This window comes from Watersipora subatra, chromosome 9 (assembly GCF_963576615.1).
Source record: "Watersipora subatra chromosome 9, tzWatSuba1.1, whole genome shotgun sequence".
Classification (NCBI taxonomy): Eukaryota; Metazoa; Bryozoa; class Gymnolaemata; order Cheilostomatida; family Watersiporidae; genus Watersipora; species Watersipora subatra.
Window position 1 is genome coordinate 37,317,467 of NC_088716.1, and position 22,173 is coordinate 37,339,639.

The 22,173-nt window shown below is 37.8% G+C and overlaps 1 protein-coding gene across 1 annotated transcript; it reads left to right on the plus strand.

Moving 5' to 3' along the window:
- The first annotated feature begins 5,773 nt into the window (after positions 1 to 5,773).
- LOC137405026 (vitellogenin-like) lies at positions 5,774 to 21,359 on the plus strand. Its single transcript, XM_068091250.1, has 28 exons — positions 5,774 to 5,840; positions 9,343 to 9,387; positions 9,962 to 10,101; positions 10,445 to 10,608; positions 10,818 to 11,010; positions 11,288 to 11,359; positions 11,511 to 11,669; positions 12,028 to 12,321; positions 12,652 to 12,827; positions 13,137 to 13,302; positions 13,562 to 13,741; positions 13,846 to 14,037; positions 14,441 to 14,655; positions 15,274 to 15,490; positions 15,575 to 15,794; positions 15,938 to 16,157; positions 16,398 to 16,572; positions 16,745 to 16,921; positions 17,013 to 17,127; positions 17,376 to 17,604; positions 17,977 to 18,283; positions 18,360 to 18,641; positions 18,786 to 18,969; positions 19,365 to 19,525; positions 19,660 to 19,905; positions 20,102 to 20,287; positions 20,491 to 20,659; positions 21,184 to 21,359. The coding sequence occupies exons 1-28, from the start codon at positions 5,774 to 5,776 to the stop codon at positions 21,285 to 21,287; spliced, it is 5,055 nt and encodes a 1,684-aa protein (XP_067947351.1). The 3' UTR covers positions 21,288 to 21,359.
- The last annotated feature ends 814 nt before the right edge of the window (positions 21,360 to 22,173 follow it).

The following is a 22,173-nucleotide window of genomic DNA, read 5'->3' on the forward strand; positions in this document are numbered from 1 at the left end:
CCTGTGCTTAGCAGCAGATATTCACAGCGTAGTTTAACACTATCAGATCTCAGGGAACTCCATACTCTTGTGAAACAGGAAGGTCATTGATAATTTCAAAATAATAAGCTAGTGGTTTTCTCAGGGTTCGCGAAAACTATCGATATATTGTTGTACTAGTTTTAGCGAAACAACTCTTGTCAGCGAAAACCTGTAAATCGATAGTTAGCATTTGTAGCCTTAGTTTCTTAAATGGTTCATAGATGGAATCATTAGTCTCGGTAAATCATCAATATAGGCAATGATTTCAAAATGAAACATCAGCATTCTTAGCCTGGTTTCCTTCTATATACGGAAGCATCTGATTCTTGTATCAACCGTCAGTAACCATGAGCTGCTGTCAGCAGTCATTGCTGACCGATCTTTTTAATTGCATGCCTGCAAATGATTGATCAATTATGCCATATTAAGAAGTCAAGAATTAATTTTTCTGATTTTTTAATAATGTCATCTCTTTTATGCAGTGTTTTTTAACATCAATACGCTTGCTCGTACAAATCTAGTTAGAGCCTGTGAAATAATCTGGTTTAGAATACCATAAAATTATGGTTTGGCTCTAAGCCAGTTATTTTCTAGTATTCAACTATTTGACTAAACACCAGTGTAGCAGAAAACAATCTGATTGGAGGATACCCATGAGATAGTCTCAACATGCCAAAACCTGAACGAGATGGTCACTCTCGACATGGCATAACCTGAAAGCTGTTCGAAGGTTGATGAAAGAATTTCATCACTTTAATTTCAAGTTTTTTTTAATAAAAGCAAGCAATTAGGAAAGTTGGACATTTTATGCGGGTATAGGATAATAAAAACAGATTTATTAATCAATATATGAACATGTTTATTCACACAAGCTTATTATTCTTATTGCAAATTATATATCATAACCGTATGATAAATGGAACAAATACTAGGCTTCGGATTTTTATATAAAGCCAAATTTTTAATAAGTCAATTCATTTCAAGGTTCGGTTCTCATGTAATTGAACATAAGAGTAAAAATTATTATAAAGATACACTTTGATTTATTCCGCATCTCAAAAAACTTTGCTTACTCCTTCAAAAGTTTTGCAGGTAATACAACACAAAGCATTAAATGTTTCATATAAAACTATGTAAAAACGTAATTATATGTAAAAAGGCTAGATTTATAAAGTAGTCATCAACAGAACAGATTTCTATTGTTAGAGACAGGAACAGAGTTGTAGGCTCCGTCATGTGTAGATTCAGAGGTAGAGGCGCTGATAGAGAACTTTATATTGTTATAAGTTTGTTTTTTATTTTTATGAAATTCTTCCACTTACGAAGCAACCATGTTTTGACAATCTTCAAATTTTTTATGTTGGAAACTACTTGAGCTATATAATTATATATTTGCTAGAATCATTCATTGTATGACGAAAATTTCGTACGGTGAGGTGATCATAAATCAAGGTTTGACTGATATATTTTACTGTTGTAAGTAAAATGCTCAATTGTGGGTTTTTAACCTAATTAGCCTTGTTAACCCCATTTTTAGAGGGAAAACTCGGGCAATTTCTAGCCAACATAACCTATCTTTAAAATATTCGAAACATCTATAGAAATGTATTTTAAGCTGTTTTAATTTTTATTTGAACAATCAAGAGTAAGTACAAAATGAAATATACATGTATGTCAATAGAGATTCGCAACACTGCCACTTGATTGCAATAGCCGATGTCATAATGAGAGGGACAAGTAGGAAACACGACTACTCACATCATTTTTGGCTACGTATATTTCTTCGGAGCGTTTTAATCACGATCAAATTTTGTCGATTTTAAAACATTTTGGCAGGCAGATCACCTCAAACATCAAAAACAAACGCAAATGATAAAAAAATACTGATATTTTCTAATAAAATCTACTCAAATTTTAAGTGTAAGTTCATCTTTACTAGTGGCTTAATTGACCCTTCATATTCTATTCCGTGTTTAAATCTGTATCTATAGATACACATGTGAGTATAATCTTTAGCCAATGGCAGATGTAAGATAAGAAGAGAATGTATGTTTGTGTGGCAGGTTGTGAAACAGACACTAACGTCTTACATAAATCACTCCAGTCTGGCACTTCCTTATCACAACATCATCTTATGTAATATAGAAAAAACACGTGTCAAGTGAGATTTTGCCACGCCAACAGCGAATGCAGCTACCAACACCCTTATTGACCGGCTAGGAGAAATTATAGTCAAAGAGGTTTTGCGTGAATGAGTGCTACAGACTCCTTACAAGGATTGTGTTTATTTTCTGTCACAACACTGGCCAGGGTTGTCTTTCTGATGCCCCTTTTTGTATGCTCTGATAAGTTTTGTTTGTCATTTGAATTTATGACAACCCTGGATAAATTTCATCAGTGAGCGTGTTTTGAAATGTAATTAATTAGCAAAAAATTTCCAAATGATGCCTAGCCATAGCCGCTGTAATATTGTTAGACTGAGTGACAATCATTAATATGATGGAAGCTGTGTTCGTCTGTCTAACGTCATGGTTATATGTTGGGGGAAAAAAGATTACTCATACCGGGATTCGAACTCATTTTATTAAATTCCATAATGGTTGAAATTTTTATTGACGAATTCAAGGCTAAAGATCAAACCTTGTTGCATTCAGTTAAGATTTCAGAAAACATTAAGTTTATGTTTTAATCAATATCATTAACCAGAGTTACAAAATGTTTGAAAATCTATTTGGTTCCTAAAACCAAAATTTAAAAAGTTTCAACTGATGTATTTTAATTATTTGTGAATTTTTAGCATTTCAATAAAACTGTATAAAGTACGAATGCTTAAAAATACTTGAGCCAAACATAAAACAATAGATTAGCTCCTTATAAGTGTGTTCAACTATAAATGAAACTTGCTATCATATACAGTTAGCAGACTCAGTGAATAAACAATCAGAGCTTGGTTAGGTAGACACAAGGCAGACGGATTACAATTGATAAAATGAATGGTCATCGGTGTTTGAATCTTGCTACAGCTGGGATTTGTCCCATCTCTCTATTTCCTGTCATTGCAAGGCATACTCCGGGCTGCACCAATCGACAGATTGCAGTCTGAGCCAGTAATTAAGAGTCTTACAAGGCTCGATCTACTAGCATATTTTAAGCAAGTATTGTGAAGGACATAGAGCTATTCTGGTTATATATTGTAGGTGTAGCTAGCCATAGAGCTATTCTGGTTATATATATGGTAGGTGTAGCTAGCCATAGAGCTATTCTGGTTATATATATGGTAGGTGTAGCTAGCCATAGAGCTGTTCTGGTTATATATATGGTAGGTGTAGCTGGCCATAGAGCTATTTTGGTTATATATATAATAGGTGTAGCTAAACGATGTTTTAGCTTGTTTTCAATTGTGGTATTGTAGCATTTATATTTTCACTATTTTTTAATATTACCCAGTTTTTCAATCGTGATTACGAACCAAAATAGTTCGCAGTCATCAACTAAACTACCTTCTAAAGTAAAAAGCAGCCGGGTGCATTATTTTTTTCTACCGGTGTTGTACCATCCCACTCAAAAGAGAGCCAGATGGCTCCATCGGAGAAAAAAAATTTCCATTAAATGCTGGTAAGTTTTGGAGTATACCATCTAAAAACAATAGTTGAATGCTTCCAAATTATTAGAATTAGTCTCAGCTCCCCATTTTTGTTGAATATTGTTTTCTATCGCAATAGATCAGTGCTGAATTAAATATCTAGCTTAGTCTATGGCGGCTCTTGCCTCCTATCGTATTCATATATTATGACCGTTTAGGCAGGCTTGAAGCTATCTTACTGTAGTTCAGAGACTCATATATCTCATGTGAAAAACTCATCAGCTGCAGTCGTTTATTTTCTAAATTTTTTTGCAGTATAAGATTTTATCAGCGCTTATGTTTCTTGCAAGTGACTAGAGGAATCCTTTTAAGAGTTTATGTAAAGTCATGCGAGAGGCCATGGCAGCGATGATAAGCAGTAAACGATAATCATTTACAAACATCATAAATAAATTATCATTTTTTAAAGATCCGACAAATGATAGTCATACAATTTTGTTTGCCATAGTGTCCGGTGCATGTTATGGACATTTCATTGAATTCATTCACAAGACATTGATAGAATATTTACCATATCTGTCATACAATACATGTACATGTATAGCGTTGAAAGAGAGATGATAACTCCAAGTTTATGAATATGGATAATTGTAAAAATGTCTACCGTGTACCTCAATCTATAATACCGTATACTGTTTTAGATTTCATTCTGTATACACCTTTAAGGTATGCGTAGAGAATTCAAAACTACCCTAAATATCTCACTACAACAAAAGCTGTGTCCATCCGCTCACCTGTCTGAAGCCTCGGTTAGAGTTTGGGTTAGATTCTTCACGATTAAATCTTTATAGTAGAAGGTTTCTACTATAAAGAGTTTCAACTCTTGATATTCACCATAGTAGACCACCATAGTAGACCACCATAGTAGACCGCCATGGTAGACCACCATAGTAGACCACCATGGTAGACCACCATGGTAGACCACCATAGTAGACCACCATGGTAGACCACCATAGTAGACCACCATGGTAGACCACCATGGTAGACCACCATGGTAGACCACCATGGTAGACCACCATGGTAGACCACCATGGTAGACCACCATGGTAGACCACCATGGTAGACCACCATGGTAGACCACCATGGTAGACTACCATAGTAGACCACCATGGTAGACCACCATGGTAGACCACCATGGTAGACCACCATGGTAGACCACCATAGTAGACCACCATGGTAGACCACCATGGTAGACCACCATAGTAGACCACCATGGTAGACCACCATAGTAGACCACCATGGTAGACCACCATGGTAGACCACCATGGTAGACCACCATGGTAGACCACCATAGTAGACCACCATGGTAGACCACCATAGTAGACCACCATAGTAGACCACCATGGTAGACCACCATGGTAGACCACCATGGTAGACCACCATAGTAGACCACCATGGTAGACCACCATGGTAGACCACCATAGTAGACCACCATGGTAGACCACCATAGTAGACCACCATGGTAAACCACCATGGTAGACCACCATGGTAGACCACCATGGTAGACCACCATAGTAGACCACCATGGTAGACCACCATAGTAGACCACCATAGTAGACCACCATGGTAGACCACCATGGTAGACCACCATGGTAGACTACCATAGTAGACCACCATGGTAGACCACCATGGTAGACCACCATGGTAGACCACCATGGTAGACCACCATAGTAGACCACCATGGTAGACCACCATGGTAGACCACCATAGTAGACCACCATGGTAGACCACCATAGTAGACCACCATGGTAGACCACCATGGTAGACCACCATGGTAGACCACCATGGTAGACCACCATAGTAGACCACCATGGTAGACCACCATAGTAGACCACCATAGTAGACCACCATGGTAGACCACCATGGTAGACCACCATAGTAGACCACCATGGTAGACCACCATAGTAGACCACCATGGTAGACCACCATGGTAGACCACCATGGTAGACCACCATGGTAGACCACCATAGTAGACCACCATGGTAGACCACCATAGTAGACCACCATAGTAGACCACCATGGTAGACCACCATGGTAGACCACCATGGTAGACCACCATGGTAGACCACCATGGTAGACCACCATGGTAGACCACCATAGTAGACCACCATGGTAGACCAACACTCTAACACCCGCACCAAAGGCCACTTCCTCACATTTTGGAATAGTTCTGCAGGTATTTATTCCCTGCGCTTTACCACCACACCTGCCGATCTCTCAAAGCATACTATACTCTCAGGGCACTAGCATATATATATATATATATATATATATATATATATATATATATATATATATATATATATATATATAAAGAGAGAAATCATATTTCCACATTTGTCTCTGCGGTTATCAGGATAATAGATGAGGAAGTTTGTCACATTTACAAATGGAAGCATCCTACATTGTAGATCTAATTTCATTACCTTTTGTCGAGCTTGTTTTGGTTCTTACCCGGCATCGTCTGCGAATATGGTTTGATCTTCATCCTTACCGGTAATCAGGCTGGCTGTCATAACAGCGCCTCATCATCTGTCATAATATAGCTGTCTTTCACAACCTCATCTACCAAAATATCTCCTCGTTGTCGACTTGTTTCCATACACTTATATTGGTACTTACGGTAACATTGTGTAATTGTTCCGGTCGAACAGTCTTTGTTGAACATGCTTCAAGTCTACTGAATATCAACTGTCTACTCGTCAAAAGTTGTGTGAAGTTATTGTGTAGTTTCTAATCCTTATTTTTGTTTCATTAAATGCGATATTTATATATTATTTTATTACCCTTACATATATATAACACGTATATGGTAGTGAAGAAATAATGTAAATGCAGTGCCACAGCGGTGATCAAAATTATGGCACCACCGAGTGAGTTTTTTCATGTTCTTTGCCATCTATTGTGGTACAGACTCACTTTCTGTATTATCTCAGACCACACATACTCTACATATTTGATAAGCAAGTTTTGTTGACACTCTGTTTGCCACCAAAAGTATTCTTATGAAATATATTCTGTTTATCGGGCATCTATTGTACCTTCTGCTGTGATTGATAATAAGAGATGGCTAACTAAATATTAAGATGCTACTGATAATCTAAAGACCGCCAATTTACTTTCATGCATTACATATATACATACATGTTCAATAATCATGTTAAATTTTGTCATATTTCTTGATAAACATAAACTTATGTTTTACTGAATTTGTTGTCATTATGTGCAGACCACACTATGTTACACCAAAGACAGGCTAAGAATGAAATATCGGTCAATATTTAATAATATTTAATAATATTTAATAATATATATAGATGTAGGTGTTTGTAGGTCAGTTTTGTTATTAGTTAATCTAAAATACATTGCCAACATAGGTTAGTGATACAAACTTGGGCAATAGAAATTTTTAATCAGTTGACCGTTCCTTCTGATTGGTCAAATCTGTTTTTCTGATGCCCTGTCATCCCAATCTTCATGCGGGACACTTGACTATGTATTATTGATGCCATAAGATGCGCTCAAGCTGAGCTGTTATTCGGGAAATCTTACAAGGAATAGAGCCACTAGTAAACTTTAGGGGAGGAAGTAAACTGAAGGACATGTGTGTGGCAGGGAATAAGTCTTCCTGTCATATTAGCCTGGCGTTTTTTCTTTTAATGTTTTTTTCTAGTTATTCAAACTTAAGGTGCTCTTGTGGTGTTATCAACAGTAATTGCACACGGATGTCGCGAACCTGCCTTAATAAATTAAAGAGCTGCCGCAGACACCACTTTTCTGATATCACAGGCAACTGCTTACTGGTTAGTAGTATACCTAATCAAGGACAAACTAAATGGCTTTTTGCTTAGAATGTGCTCCAAAAAATTCCTTTTCACATGGCATAAGCTGGAATATACTAGGCTTACTTGGCATGCAAAATGCTCATTGTCAGAAAAGTATTAAATCCCCACACTTGTTTATGTGGTGTCTATGATTATCTAACTAGATAATACAACCATCTACAGGAATTTTGACCCACTATAAAAGGGTAGTACGGAGGAACATATGCTAAAAGTGGAGTCGATGTCTGTACATTTGCACACCACCTAACACTATTGATTTTATATGATATTTTACTATCAGTAAACTTCGATTAAATTTAAGGGAATACAGAATAAATTAAGTCTATAATAACAAACTACTGTCATATCAAAGGTTCGTTAGAAAAAGACCAGTTTTTATTGAGTTTAACACCAAAAACTCTAAAACACCCTGCTATCGTAGGAATGAATAGCAGTTCACTCTTATACCTGCAGCACTCTTTCGTAGTTTGAAAAATTTAGTTTCTATATTTTTTGGATATTATTATGTTGTTAATTGTTATTATTAATTATGTAACTATTCCATATTCCTTATGCACACAAAATAGTGTCACATTCTAGTTGGGTTGAAATGTTTAGGCTAGCCTTAGCAATTTGAAGACAGTTTCAGATTGATGGGAAAGTATTAGTGTTAAAAATAAGATGAGCAGTTTTTAAAGAAACCCTAGTGTTACTAGTAGGTACCAATACTTCTTATGGGCTGTATTTTACTATGTCTCATATTACTACAGCCATAGATAATAGTGTCCAGGGCAGCCATAGCACTTGTCAGCAGTTGGTGCAGTATAACATTTCATTCACTATGTAACCTCAAAGTTCACTTGTAATAGTATTGCTACAACTATAGCAAGGGTTGGCTAGAGTTTCTCACAGTGCTTTTTCAGGCAGATTTTATATCAGATATATTATATCCCGGTTCAAAAAGGAATCCAGACCTTCGTTAACTCAATACATTCGGCGTTTCAGTCATCGAAAAAATTATTTTTTTTTGTTGGAGTTGAAACGAGGAATAATGTTTTGACTACGTGTAGCTAAATGAACCAATGAGAGAGAGAGGATGATGGAGTTTTAGATGAGAGAAAAGGTATAAAAGGCTCGAGCCTGGCCAAGTGAATCAGACAAGCTTAGCTGGTTAACTCAACAACAGCTAGTAGTTCTCCAATCATGAGGTTGCTCATATTGTTCGCACTTGTTGCGACTTGTAAGTATACTTCTATTATTTTATCATTATCATTATTATTATCATCTAACATTTTTTCATAGAAGCTGATCAGTCAAAACACTGACTTGTTTCCCAAGGGCATTTTGGGTTTAAATCTCAGGTTCTTTGTCAAGTGTAGCTGTTGATTGGGTAACATAACACTAATTTTTAAAAAATGTGTCTCTGAGCATGAGGAGAAGATTACTACTGTACAATAGCATTTGTGAGCAGACAACTTCAGTTTCATTTTGTAATCCGATCATGTTTACAGCCTTGTAGAAGTATGAAAGATATATTTTATAATGTACTTCTATAATTTTCTACGAATTTTGATATGTATCTAAGTACTTTTCCAATGTTGTTCGAAAAGGTTTTGAGCTACTTTTGTCAGATTTCTCTTTTCAAATTTATCTGTGACATTCTGAGTCGTCATATTAATATCGCATGATTGGAAAGTTGGGTTAAAAATATTGAATTTAAAAGTTTTGGGCGTTGCATCAAACTTGAATTTGAAACATGGAAAGCATTGAATTTGAAAGTTTGATAGCAGCTTGACTCTATTTTCTTAGTGATGCTGTTTCTTTATATTGTTCAACAATGCATTTCATTTGTAGGCTTCTGTTGGTGGAAAGACTCTAGCAGTCCCGTCTCTGAAGGAAGTAAGTGTCAATTTCTTCTTGTTGCTCAAAATATTTTTTGATTTACCTTTTTACATTTATTATATTTCTTGCGCTGTGGGATTTTTATTAGCAGCTCAGTAGCTTGATTGGAACCTAGAGATGCTATTAGGCCTTAGGTCTAGTCCCATGTGCTATCTGTTCGTGTGCTTGAATGGTCCAACCTAGAGATGCTATTAGGCCTTAGGTCTGGTCCCATGTGTCATCTGTTCGGGCGCTTGAATGGTCTAACCTAGAGATGCTATTAGGCCTTAGGTCTGGTCCCATGTGTCATCTGTTCGGGCGCTTGAATGGTCTAACCTAGAGATGCTATTAGGCCTTAGGTCTAGTCCCATGTGTCATCTGTTCGGGCGCTTGAATGGTCTAACCTAGAGATGCTATTAGGCCGTAGGTCTAGTCCCATGTGTCATCTGTTCGGGCGCTTGAATGGTCTAACCTAGAGATGCTATTAGGCTTTAGGTCTAGTCCCATGTTTCATTCATTCGGGTGCTTGAATGGTCCATATACTTTGTTATGTCATGAGAGATATATCAGGATGCATACCCTGTGCTTGCAGAATACGACCCGACCAAGAAGTACGTATACAAGTATGAATCTCAAGTGTTTACCGGACTCCCGACATTCAGCCGGCAGTACGCCGGTATTAAAATCGTAGCTGATGCCGTCTTCACCTACAGCTCCCCTGCCACTCTTCAGGTAATGCAGCGCTGCCAATTCAATGCCAATTGTAATCTATGAACATTTTAAAAGTAAGCCCTGGTTGTCATTCTGTTACAAAATGTTTTTACCATTTTGTATCGTTGCCTATGATTATACCTATATGTGAATATCAGTTAATGTTTTGTTTGAGTTTTTAAGGGCAAAAATTTGTATTGTTATTGTTTGTTTTAGGGAAAATTACCATGACAAAAAATTTGCTAAAATGTTTTGCTACAATCTTGTGAGCAATACCATTTCCTTATATTTTTAAATTAACTAAATTCTTTCCCGTTTGTTTTCAACAACATTGACCTGACCTTGACCTGACCTTCTCTTGTAGCTGGAGAATGTTGAAGTCATGTCTCTCAACAGACCGATACAAGAGGTGAGGAAACTACCTCCAACGGAGCAGCTATCGCTCAAAGACTTCATCCCTCTTGATCCTAACGACAATCGACTCATCGCTGGCAAACTGCAACAGCTCATCAAATTCAAGTACGACTCGTAAATACTAATAATAATCTTGTAAATAATATTAACTTCTTGAAACACAATCAGTTTTATTACACGTATCCTACTCTGTTTTGTCTAAGCTGGATTCACTATTTCTTGCTTGAACTGATAATTGTCCTAATATAACAGCATGTTTCAACATTGTTGCATCTTAGTTGGAAGTTTTAGGATCAGTTTATGTACTAGTTATCATGTTTTAGCTACGAAAACTTCAAGGTTGCAAAGCTAGCCGTTTGCACTGAAGAGACCAACTGGTCCATAGACATCAAGAGAGGCATCCTCGCAATGATACAGGTGAAACTGCAGGCTGATGATGGAGACTATGTCATTACAGAGAAGCTACCATACAACGATCTCGAGAAAGAACATGTGACCACATTCGACACCCTCGAGGTATGAACGTTCTTATCTATGTGATGTCAATCGGCATCTGTTCAAGCCCTGTCAGTCGCATGAAAATTTTCACCATGTAAAACGTTTCTTTTTTCCTTACAAATGTTTTTGTAAGAACTTCACGGCACAAGTTTACAGACCCAAATGCTCTGTTGACTAGTTGATAGCAAGCCATATTCAACATCGCTTAATTCAGAGCTCCGATGAGTCATTTGTTTGTGTTTTAAAATTTTGGTCCCAAGCTCTGGTGAATTTCACTATTGTTGTCTGTTTGCAGCCGGCAGCTGATGGTAACTGTTACAGCTCCCTGCATGTCTACACCAACAACAATGCGTCTGATGTCTTCCAGGTTAGGAGTCTTATCATAGTTTGTCATGTTAATATTTGATAATTTAGTTAGCATGATAATAACTTATTTGCAGACAAGAGATAATAAAGTTTTGAAACCATTTGGTATGTCTCCGACAGCATGGCTAAGACTGAGCTCTCTTGTTTTAAAGGTAATCAAAGCTAGAGATCACTCGAGGTGCCTCAAGGTGAATGTCATTGAGAAGAACACGTATCCACAGCGCCAGATCAACTGCAACTGTCGTAACAACATGAAGGGCGAGCTCTGCGCATGCAAGCCCATGTCCAATGTGTTTAACAGCACAAACCTTGTGAGTTGTGCTCCCTTTCTTTTTATTTAGCCCTTTTAGTTCATGGTATGCGTTTGAGTTTGTTGTTTCATTCATATTTGTACTGTTCACTAAAGAATAGATTTTAGGAATGAACAGTTATGTTCTGTCTACTATTTAAATAAATTCCTGTTTTTTCTCATACATGTTGTGAATTTTACATGCAGCAATCAAAACTACATTTTTATAAAGCTTGCTTTGTAGATTTGAGTAAAAACTGTTATTTTCAAGTAGAGACATGTACGACAGTTAATAAAGCGGTTTAATAGTTTGTACTTTTTTCTAATGTCGATACCGAAAGTGTGAAGTCTGTTTATTTTACAAGAAGTGAATGTTGCAGCGCTACGATGTTGCCAAAACTGTCTACAGTCTCCAGTCATCCGACAAAAAAGACTTCATCCTCAAGGATGCTATACAGACCGTTGAGACAAGGATTGAAACTCCACACACTCCCCATGAGCACCTCCTCACTGTTTCCAACCAGACTCTCTTGTTTAGAGAGATCAGAAGTCACTCTTCCCGTTCTCAGGAAGTTTGCCCTACTTTCAAGCAGGTTGAACAGCCATGGATGTTGAGAGTATTGTTGGACTCTGAAGAGAAGCCCATGATGACCCGTGAGGAGATCAAGGACAAGGTGGGAACACAATCTGTCTTTGGCTCATTGTTTGTTATCAATACTCCTTTGCTAATAGTTAAAAGCTCATAGAATGTCTGTTCTTCACACTTATACTGACATTGCAAGCCATGGCAGCGGGCTATAATACCTTGGATACTTTTGTAAAACTTGAAAACAAAAAGATATTGTTGGAAGCCTCAAGCTAGATTTCTTGGACTTCTTATGGCACTTCAATTAATGTTTTTTGTATCAAATAACAAAATGTTCTCTCTGGATAGCATCAGGGAAGGCTAAATATTTGTCAAGGCTGTCTTCGTTGACCTATAATCTAATTTGCTGACTTTTTAGGTAAAGAAGATGTTGGAGGAACTGGCAACTATCGTCAGTCAGATCAGCCGATTCGACGATCAAATGGGAGTGTTTTTCCAGCTCATGGATAACATCAGGCTCCTCAACCAAGATGACCTTGGACAGATCTTTTCCAGTATCAAGCCGAGTAACGATGATGCCAGCTACAAAAAATGGTACAAAGAATTCTACTGTTGGTTAATTTTGATATCACATAAAATACAGCTGACAGCATGATCTTCAGTTGCTAAATATTTCTAAATGAAGAACTGTAATTGAAATTTAATGTGCATGTTTTATTCATAAAACTGCCCAGCGTGCAGCTGTAGTTGTTTGTAGGGTGGCTTCTTACTATCGAGTTAATTCTAGTGTAAAAAATCAAATTTGTTAATTCCAAATGAACTTTAATCATCGGTAAATCTCCATGAAGATTATTGCACATCCAGTTTTGTTCGAGGCAGTCAAATAAGTTATTTTGATTGCAGGAAGCTTTACATCGATGCTTTGAAAGAGGTCAACACAACCGCTGCCGATGACTTCTTGCTCAACAAGATGTTATCCGAGGAGATTGGCAGCCAAGAAGCTATCTCTGTGATGCTCAGCTGGACCACCGACAAAGTACCGACTCAGTCAATCCTTGACAAGATGATGGTGAGTACAGCCACACTATTTGGTCTCACAGAGCTTGTCACAACACCGTGATGTTGGGATCTGGCTGATATGAGCATCACAATTTGTAAAACAAAAGTATTATTGTTTTGATGGGATTATACAATCGCAAGACTAATATAGTTATTCTGTTAGTGATATGTTAGTGATACTCAAATTCTCAGAATATTCCGACTAGTCTTGTATGAAACAAATTACTTTAACCCTGCAATGCTATAAGTATTTGCTCTCTGATTTATAGCAAAAGTTCCTGCCAGCTCTCCAGTCCAAAACGTTCCTGTACCAGCATGCCGCGCTTGCCTTTGGCTCCATGGTGAGACGATTCATCCACTCTGAGGAGATGGCCATCAGCAGATGCATCTTGCCTGTTGACAAAGAGTTCCATCAACGCAGAATCGAAAGCTGTCGCAAGTACGAAAAGGTTTGTTAGTGTTAATCTTAATAACAAGATAATTAAATTGCGTCATACATTCTTAGTCTGTCTTTACAAGATACCTCACCTCTTCACGTTAGCATCATTTACAGTATGTAGAAAGACGTCTTCATGTAGCCAATCACGATGATGAGAAAATCATGCTTTTGAAAACTGTTGCTAACCTCGGAAGTATCAAAACCCTCCCCATGATTCAATCATTTATGGTTGACACTGAGTCTAAGGCTGTCAGAGTTCACGCGATCTGGGCTGTCAAAAATATGGGATTCCAAAATCAGCGAAAGGTATGGATATGACATTTGCTGGAGGTCGTTACTAGTAAGCAGTTAGTAACATAACCTATAGGCCATACAAAGTGTTAGTAGCGCAACTTCAACTTACTGGCTTAGTGACAAGTCTTACAGAATAGAAGTTGGTAACTCTTATTAAATGTGACCTTAAATTGTCCTTGAAAAGCATTTAGTTGCTACTATATTTTCAGAATCATTGCTTGCAAAATTATTTTATAAATACATGTAGTTTATAAAAACTAAAAATATTATTTTTATTGTTTACATTTTTCTAATAACTTTCTCACTTGTAGGTCTTAAAAATTGTTAAGCCAACAGAAGTTTTTATGTTCAAGTGTGGCCTACATGCTCACATAGGTTAGTGTTGATACATGTTACTGTTTGGTCATTACACTAGGTTATTCAGACCCTGACACCCATCATGCTCCAGCATCATGCCGACTCTGAACTGAGAATTGCTGCATTTGTTATGCTCATGAGATGCAACCCAACCGCCTCCCTCCTAGAGATTGAGCGATACATAAACAGCGATCCCGATAGAGAGTACAAAACCTTTGTTGTCCAGTACATGAGGAACATGCTTGAGACAGAACAGCCAGAGTGTGAAAACTGGTGAGTCGTTCTAGTTTGCTATCAGTCTACATATCAGTCTGCCAAGTGCTCTCTCTTATTTAGTTATTCCCTATGATTGTTATGGTCCATGATTTACAAACAGCCTTATACTGGAGTGCGCATGATGAGCAGATGTTCTCTGTTAGATACAAATAAGAACGCTGAAAGAGTATTGAGTAGAAAATCTACGATTAAAAGGCTATGCCCATCAGGAGTAGCGCTGTGTCGGACTGTTTGTCTCCAGTCAAATGCATCGTTACTTCTGCTGGTCCTGAGCAAAACTTCATCATATTTAATACTTGCACCTAATAGTGATTAAATAGAAAATACTACAGTGCGGTGAGATTCTAACCTGATGCTTGATGATAACTTTTCATGCGAAGTGAACATATGCATGAATTATTGCCGGTGCATTTGAGAGCACTCCATCTTGGCTAAATGTGATACGATTTTGTAACCACTATTTCCTGATTTTCCATAAATCAGGATAGCCCTAGCATTGTCTCCCTTTTATGGTCATATCCCTTACTTTCACATATGGTGTTATTCTCTGACCCTGTATGTGGTATATAGCTCAGCTCTTTGTATTATTTCTTTAACTACTTCCTGTTTCCATAGCAACATGAGAGTACGTCAAGTTCTGAAGAGCATCCGCGCTTTCCGATTCTCATACCTGACAACCGATTTCCAGATAAAGTACGGCCTGAGAACCTCCGATGGCTACGGAGATATGTTCCGCGTCAGCACCGTCGGCAAGAGCTCGACTCCTTACCCACAAGCCACTTCCATCCAACACTTCACTGGCAATTCTCATCAATGGAATCACCTCTGGGAGGTATGTTATGTCAATGATGGTTGGAATTTGGCTCTTTAGAGCATCATATAGCCTCCGGGTCATCACTTTTTTGTCCGGTTGTAGATTGGATATACCACTGAGGGAATGGACAAGTTGTTTGAAAAGTTGATGGGAAAACCATCTGCTGGACTTTATCGCCAATCCGCTCGTGACATTTCACAATACGTGAAGCAGAGGAGCTCTGGTGAGACAAAACCATCTGTTACCCTTTTCATCAGAGTTCTCGGACAACAGATCTCATTTGTGCATCTAGATGAGAACACACTCGCTTCCCTCATCCAAAGTTAGTGTTGGAGAATTTATTCTGATATGGCTAGATCAGGAATTTAAATCGATATTCTTCTTGAGATAAGTGTCAGATTTTTTCACATTTTGTTGGAGTTGTCAGCCTTCGACATACAACTATAAAATCTTTATATTTGATAGTGGGAGTTTCTTCTGGCAACCGTTCGATTGAGGTGCCCCTTAAAATCTTCAACACCATGCTCACCACTCCCAAGGACATTCATCTTCTCCAACCATCTGGCTTCATGCTCAACAACCTCCTCACTCATATCAACATCGTTGATATTGATGGCAAAGTCAAGGTCGAGTTCCCTCTTGGAAAATTGCCAGTTGTTACTTTCAATACCAACAAGCCAATCAGGTTAGTTTATGGTTAATGTGGCAATGATGGAATCCAATGTACAATATTGAAAATATTTTGAGATTTAGAAAGCAACGATTGTACAAATTCTTAAAGTATGCAATTTAATTTGTTCATCGTTGTAATAAATTTAGAGTTTGTTGTAAGTTTTTTGTTTATATTGTAACTGCCATGCAGGCTGAAATGGATGTTTTGTTATGCAGCTTAAAACAGAAAGTGAATAATTTTATTTTATCACAGGTTTGAGGTGAGAACTTGCTACACCCAGCAGACCCAACTCGGATTTGCCACAACTGGACTGGTCAGCAATGTTGTGTCCAGAGCTTATATCAAGGCTGGACAGACAGTGATGAAGTATGACATGCAGAACAACTGGTTCAATCTGAACACCTCTGACTCGGCTCCATCCAAGAATGTTAGTAGACCCTTGGCCAACCTCTAGTATAAAAGTTATAAAAGAACTGCTACTAGAGATGTATTAACCTTTTAACTTTTTATTCTGTCCCAGATTATTATTTATTCTGTTCCATAAAATAATTGAAAATTTCAAGTCGCTTTAATGAAAGTCAATTTTTTTTTCTATTTAGATGTTTGCTCGCACCGAGTGGAAGGCTAGCACTGTGACCACCATGATCCCTGGCACTCTTCCAAGGTTTGGCTCTAAAAAGAGTGAGTTCTCTAAGCCCCTCGCCGTCGATGAGTCACAGAAGAAGGTCATTGACTATGAGCTGGATTTCCCCAAGAGTGTTGAGCTCAAAGCTAAGGTGCAATTGCATTTTAATTTCTAACTGTTATTGCAAATGTTTGCGTTAATTTTAGTTGTTACGAAACTTACATTCATTGTATCCGTTGTAGCTGACTGGAGAGGTCAATGCCCCTGAACTGTACTCCTTCGTTCGAGACCGACTCTTCCTTCTTCCCACCTACGCTTCTATCTACAAACAACAGCTTGTTCTCAATGTAGTGCCTGGTGAGGCCTCTACTTCAGCATTTCATTTGCAAATGAATAACGTTTGATTTCTTTTACTGACTTGAACTTTGTTTGGCAAGTTAAACCTGCGGATCAAACATGTTTGTTACGACTTTATAACCTAGTCATATTTTTATTGTCACCTTAAACTCTCTCAGTAGGACATGCGAATCAGCTTTTTAAATCTTTTTAAACACTGGAAAAGAAAAAAGAAGTTACGTCGAAAACTTTTGGTTATTTTGTTACAGAGGCCAGCTCTCAGCGAACATTTTCATACAACTACCGACGATTCTTCTACCTACCTACCTCTCCTCGTGGCCAATCCTGGGCCAGCAGTGAGAGCAGCGAGAGCAGTGAGAGCGGTGGCTTCTTTGGCTACTTTACTGGATCATATGCGAAGAGCAGCGAATCGACAAGTGAGGAATCTAGGAATGTTGAGTCATCAGCTGCAAGGTTAGTTGAGTCATCAGCTGCAAGGTTAGTTGAGTCATCAGCTGCAAGGTTAGCAGTCTCTTATAGTAGCACTTTAACTTCTTAATGTAAATCAAGTACATACAGTCCTCTGTATTCACTCCTGCATTATATTATTCTAAGTTCTGAGCCATGTATTGTGGTAACCCTGAGGCGGGCCTCTGAGAACAAAAACTAGATGGCTGTTCAAGATTGTACAAACTACATAACTTGGAAAATATTATTTTTTATACTTCATGGGATACACATAAAATTTATATTAGTAAGATTGTTTTGCTAGAGCACTTAGTGATAGCCCTGACAGCGATTAGCTAACATTGCGATGTAATTCAAATTGATTGATTGACGAAGTCATGAAATCATATAATTCTTTTCTAGGACACTCTTCCGACCACAAACACTTGGATCAGTCCTTCTCAGCTACCAAGTGAGCCTTGCTTCCATCTCTAACCAGAAAGTTCTCAACATGACCCTGAACCTTACATCCTACACTGAGCACGACTACCCCGCCACTCGTGCTTTCTGGAAGTTTGTTAGACCAGCTATCCCCTCTATGCCGAAAGATGAGAAGCTTCAGTGGACTGATGAGATGACCAGCTCTGTTGATCCTAGCCTCGGTCAGCTGACGCAACTGCACAAGATTCAGTGGGGATATGAATCCAAAGTTGACGAGCACAAGATTACCGTTAGTAACTCTAGTACTAAAATGAATAGTTCCTAAAATTATAGCCGGAAATTAATTTGTATTACTATATATTTAGATGACAGCTAAATTCAATCCCACTTACAAAGACGGTCTATGTTACCAAGAAAATGCGTACGGATGCAAGGACATGTTTGGAGTTAGCTACCCCATCTGGATGAACCACACCCTCGACATTGAGACAGTCAACACTGATGCACCACAAAGGCTAAGGGACCTGATCGAGCCATACCTTATCAACTCCGCCGAGTCAGTCTACATGTATCCTAACCAGAGAGAGTCTCGCCAGTCTGATGACAAAATGCGTGTTGAGCTCATCGTAAGACCATTCGAGAGCAAGGTAAGAAGCGACAGTCAACCAAGTATAAAATATAAGGGTATAAATTTATGGCGCTTCATGTTCAGTCATAGTTACATCCATCTTGAAGTGAGTAATCAATCAGTGAATGAATAATCAATAATAAATGAATTTTGTGGAATGCAGGTCGACTACATTTGTTCCGGAGCCGATTTTGTCATGAACATGTCTCGAATCCCTGCTTCCGTTGAGACAAAGCTAACCAACATGATCACAGACTCTCACTACCCGATGAGCAACAGTGTCGGTCTCAGTGGTAAAGATGTTCTTCCCTTCCATCATTTCTCAGGCCCTATCAATGAGCACAAAGGTAATTCGACCAAGATAGTTCATACGCAACAAATAATTCAACAGAGTCTAATACTTTTACTACCCTACTTTGCTTACCTTCACACTTGGTACAATTGGCTGGTTTAGATTTTGTCTGGATTTTCATGGTCTGGGTCTAGATGGTACACAGGATTGTCTAATTGTAAAAATATCGGTCCAGCAACCATGTACAGTGCCAAAATCAATATTTTATGAAGTACCACAGATTTTACCAAAAGCTTAGCAGTATTCTGCTGTAACAAATATGGCCACGGGTGATCTGGTCTAAGAAGACGTATGTGTAAAGTATGCATGTTTGTGAAGTCATCATTTGATATTGTTTATTACCGATACTTTTTATCATTTTCGATACTTATTGGTAGAGTTCTGTTGTAGACTTTTGCACATTTAGAGACAGTCTCTTCCACACCTTGGAGCGCAAGGTCATGCAGAAACCTGAAACAGACTGCGAGATACTTTTGGCTGGAAACTGTGACAAGTCAAACAAGGACTTTGCCGTGTCACTCATTACAGATAAGAGCACTGATCTTCCCAAGGTAAGCTGAAATTGTCTCTTGAAATCGTCTACTATACACTTTGGGTTGCCTCGCTGAGCAGTTATTAAAATGTATATGTATTAACTTGGACCATTTCTGTTGAGGCTCAATATAAGTATTCTTACCGTTTTCAGACTCTGAAGGTCCAATTGAATGAGAAAGTTCTTCAGTTCGACACCAGCTCTCGTTCAGGACAGAAGGTCTGGGAAGTCATGGTCGATGGTCACAAGATAGATATAAAACAGGGACGTAAGTCCATTAATGACAACAGCGGCAAAGAGCTGGCTGTTCTGGAATGTTCAAGTGGTCGCAACTGTCAGTTGGTCTGCACTGAGAAGGGTGTCTTCATCAACATGAATGACAAACTGGTTTCCATTGAGGTAAGCTACTTTACTTTTTCGAAGGTAGTTGAACTTCGAAGATCGGACTCGTAGTTTCTTTATCTGTTTGATAATAAGCAATTCATCTAAACAACTGACTGAAACTGTTCCAATGTCGCAATGATAACTTGAGACAGTTTACTATGTCAGTTGTACATGTAAATCATATCATTTCTTTTGTCTTCTAACTTTTCAGCTGGACACATCTAGAACCCCATCAATCTGCGGTATTTGTGCAAAGGATTCACGACTCCCCGTCCATATTAACAAGTCTGAGGCTGTCAGAATTGTCAAGCAAAATGTGATTCCAGGCAAGATGTGCAGTGTTCGGGAGCCTCTTGCAGCCCCTCGATCTCACTGCTCCAAACTCCAGAAGCACAGAGTAGGTTCTTTGTTAATTATTCCAATGGCTTTGTAAGCTTTTCAATATTACAAAACTTCCAGGTAATCCATAAAATCTTGGATTTGACTTTCAGCACTGCCCATCAGTATGACAGAAACATCAATAAAGGGTGTCATCTAAACTGTTCGAACAGTCATTTATAGTTCGATAGAAACAATTTACATCGCTTTGCTATCGTTCAGGTCGTCGATGTCGTCAAAGGAAGCATCCTAAAGTGTGTGACTGCTCAACTTATACCAACCTGCTCGTCCAGCTGCACAACGACAAAAGACAATCACAAGGAATCAGCTTTAGCTTACTGCCTGACCAAGACTCAGTTCAACACCCTCCATCTTAAACCATGGACAGAAGGTACACTTCTAATATCATTAGGCTTTGTATAAACCATGGACAGAAGGTACACTTCTAATCTCATTAGGCTTTGTATAAGACATTTCCAAGTTACTCCATAATCCTTGTTCAATTCATATGGGAGATAATTGTACAGAATTGAATGAGTCGAAGGGAGTTTTCACTATTCACTATCTCATACTAGTGTGATAGCGACAAATAGGAAAACAAGATGAAGCCATCACTTGTCTTAGCGTGTGTTCACAAGTTATATATTTGGCGTCTGCTCAAATCCGATCTTATAATAGTGTTGTTCACCCACATAAAAAAATGTATCTGTTACACTGTAAGAATTCTGCTGGAGTTTTAGTATGTATGATTGTTCAGATGTTCTCTAAATTACTGTTGTTTCCAAGCTGAACTACATGTATGTTAGTCATTCATATCAGTCTAAGATCGCCAGTTCTAATGCCTAGTCATTATGTAACCTCCCGATGGTTAACAGTGTTATAACAGTAATGGATAGTTTTAACATTTGCTTTTAGGATCTGAGACTATTGTTGAAGTCGACTCGGCAACCTTGACCAAGATACAGAATATGGGCAGCAGGGATGATGTCCAAGTTAATTTCTATGACAAATGCGCTTAGACTATAGAATCTGACAGATCAACTAAATATTTCGGAAACTCGTCAGTCTGCCGTGCTTTCTGATCTTCTCAACTGCAACGGATCTACATAATGGACCTACATAATGGACCTACATAATGGACCTAACTTTCCATATCTTTTAGACTCTAGCTATAATTTAGTCATATTTTTATATGCTAACCTCTACCCGGTCAAACCTCTGGTGCTGAATTTAACCTGGTGATCTTTGCTGTAGCAACTCTATGATTATTTTGAATAAATATTCGCATTGCAAAGAGTATCCTTTCTTTTATTGGTTCATCGAGAGCTCTTTCGACATATAAGCCTTCTTTTAGCAACCTGAATTAAAATAAAAACTTACTCAAGTTTTTAAAATTCAATTAGCTTACAAGTTTATTCTAACCTTTGAATCACACTTGAAACTTTGTGAAGAAAACACAAGACATGCTAATATAAGAGGGACTAATACAGGACAAATTTAGTTGTTTTTAAATATTCAATTTTAATTTGATTTGCACATTCAAGCTTTCATTGATAAGACATTAATTAAAAAGTTGTTAGAAAGTTTTGAGATTTATGGCAGTTGACTGAACAAGAACCTTCAAATGCAAAGCTTTTAAAATCAATATTCAGCAAATAAATCAAAAATTCTATCAAACTATTGGAGAATCGCTGCAGTTTGCATGTTTCAATTTGAAATAAATATATAGTTTATTTTAACTTATTCACATACTCATGATAAAACAAGATTATAACATTTTATAACAAATTTAAATGAAAAATATAAAAAACAGTTCCTAACTTCAAAAATGTTTCTTGAGGTTTTTAATTTTAACAAGTGACACAAAAATTTATCAGTTTTCTGTTCGTCAAAATCACTACTCAA

Coding starts and splice junctions, on each gene's coding strand:
- LOC137405026 (XM_068091250.1), top strand. CDS start 5,774: ATGGTAGACCAACACTCTAACACCCGCACCAAAGGCCACTTCCTCACA. Junction 13,303..13,561: donor CAATCCTTGACAAGATGATG/GTGAGTACAGCC, acceptor TCTGATTTATAG/CAAAAGTTCCTGCCAGCTCT. Junction 18,284..18,359: donor TTGACGAGCACAAGATTACC/GTTAGTAACTCT, acceptor CTATATATTTAG/ATGACAGCTAAATTCAATCC.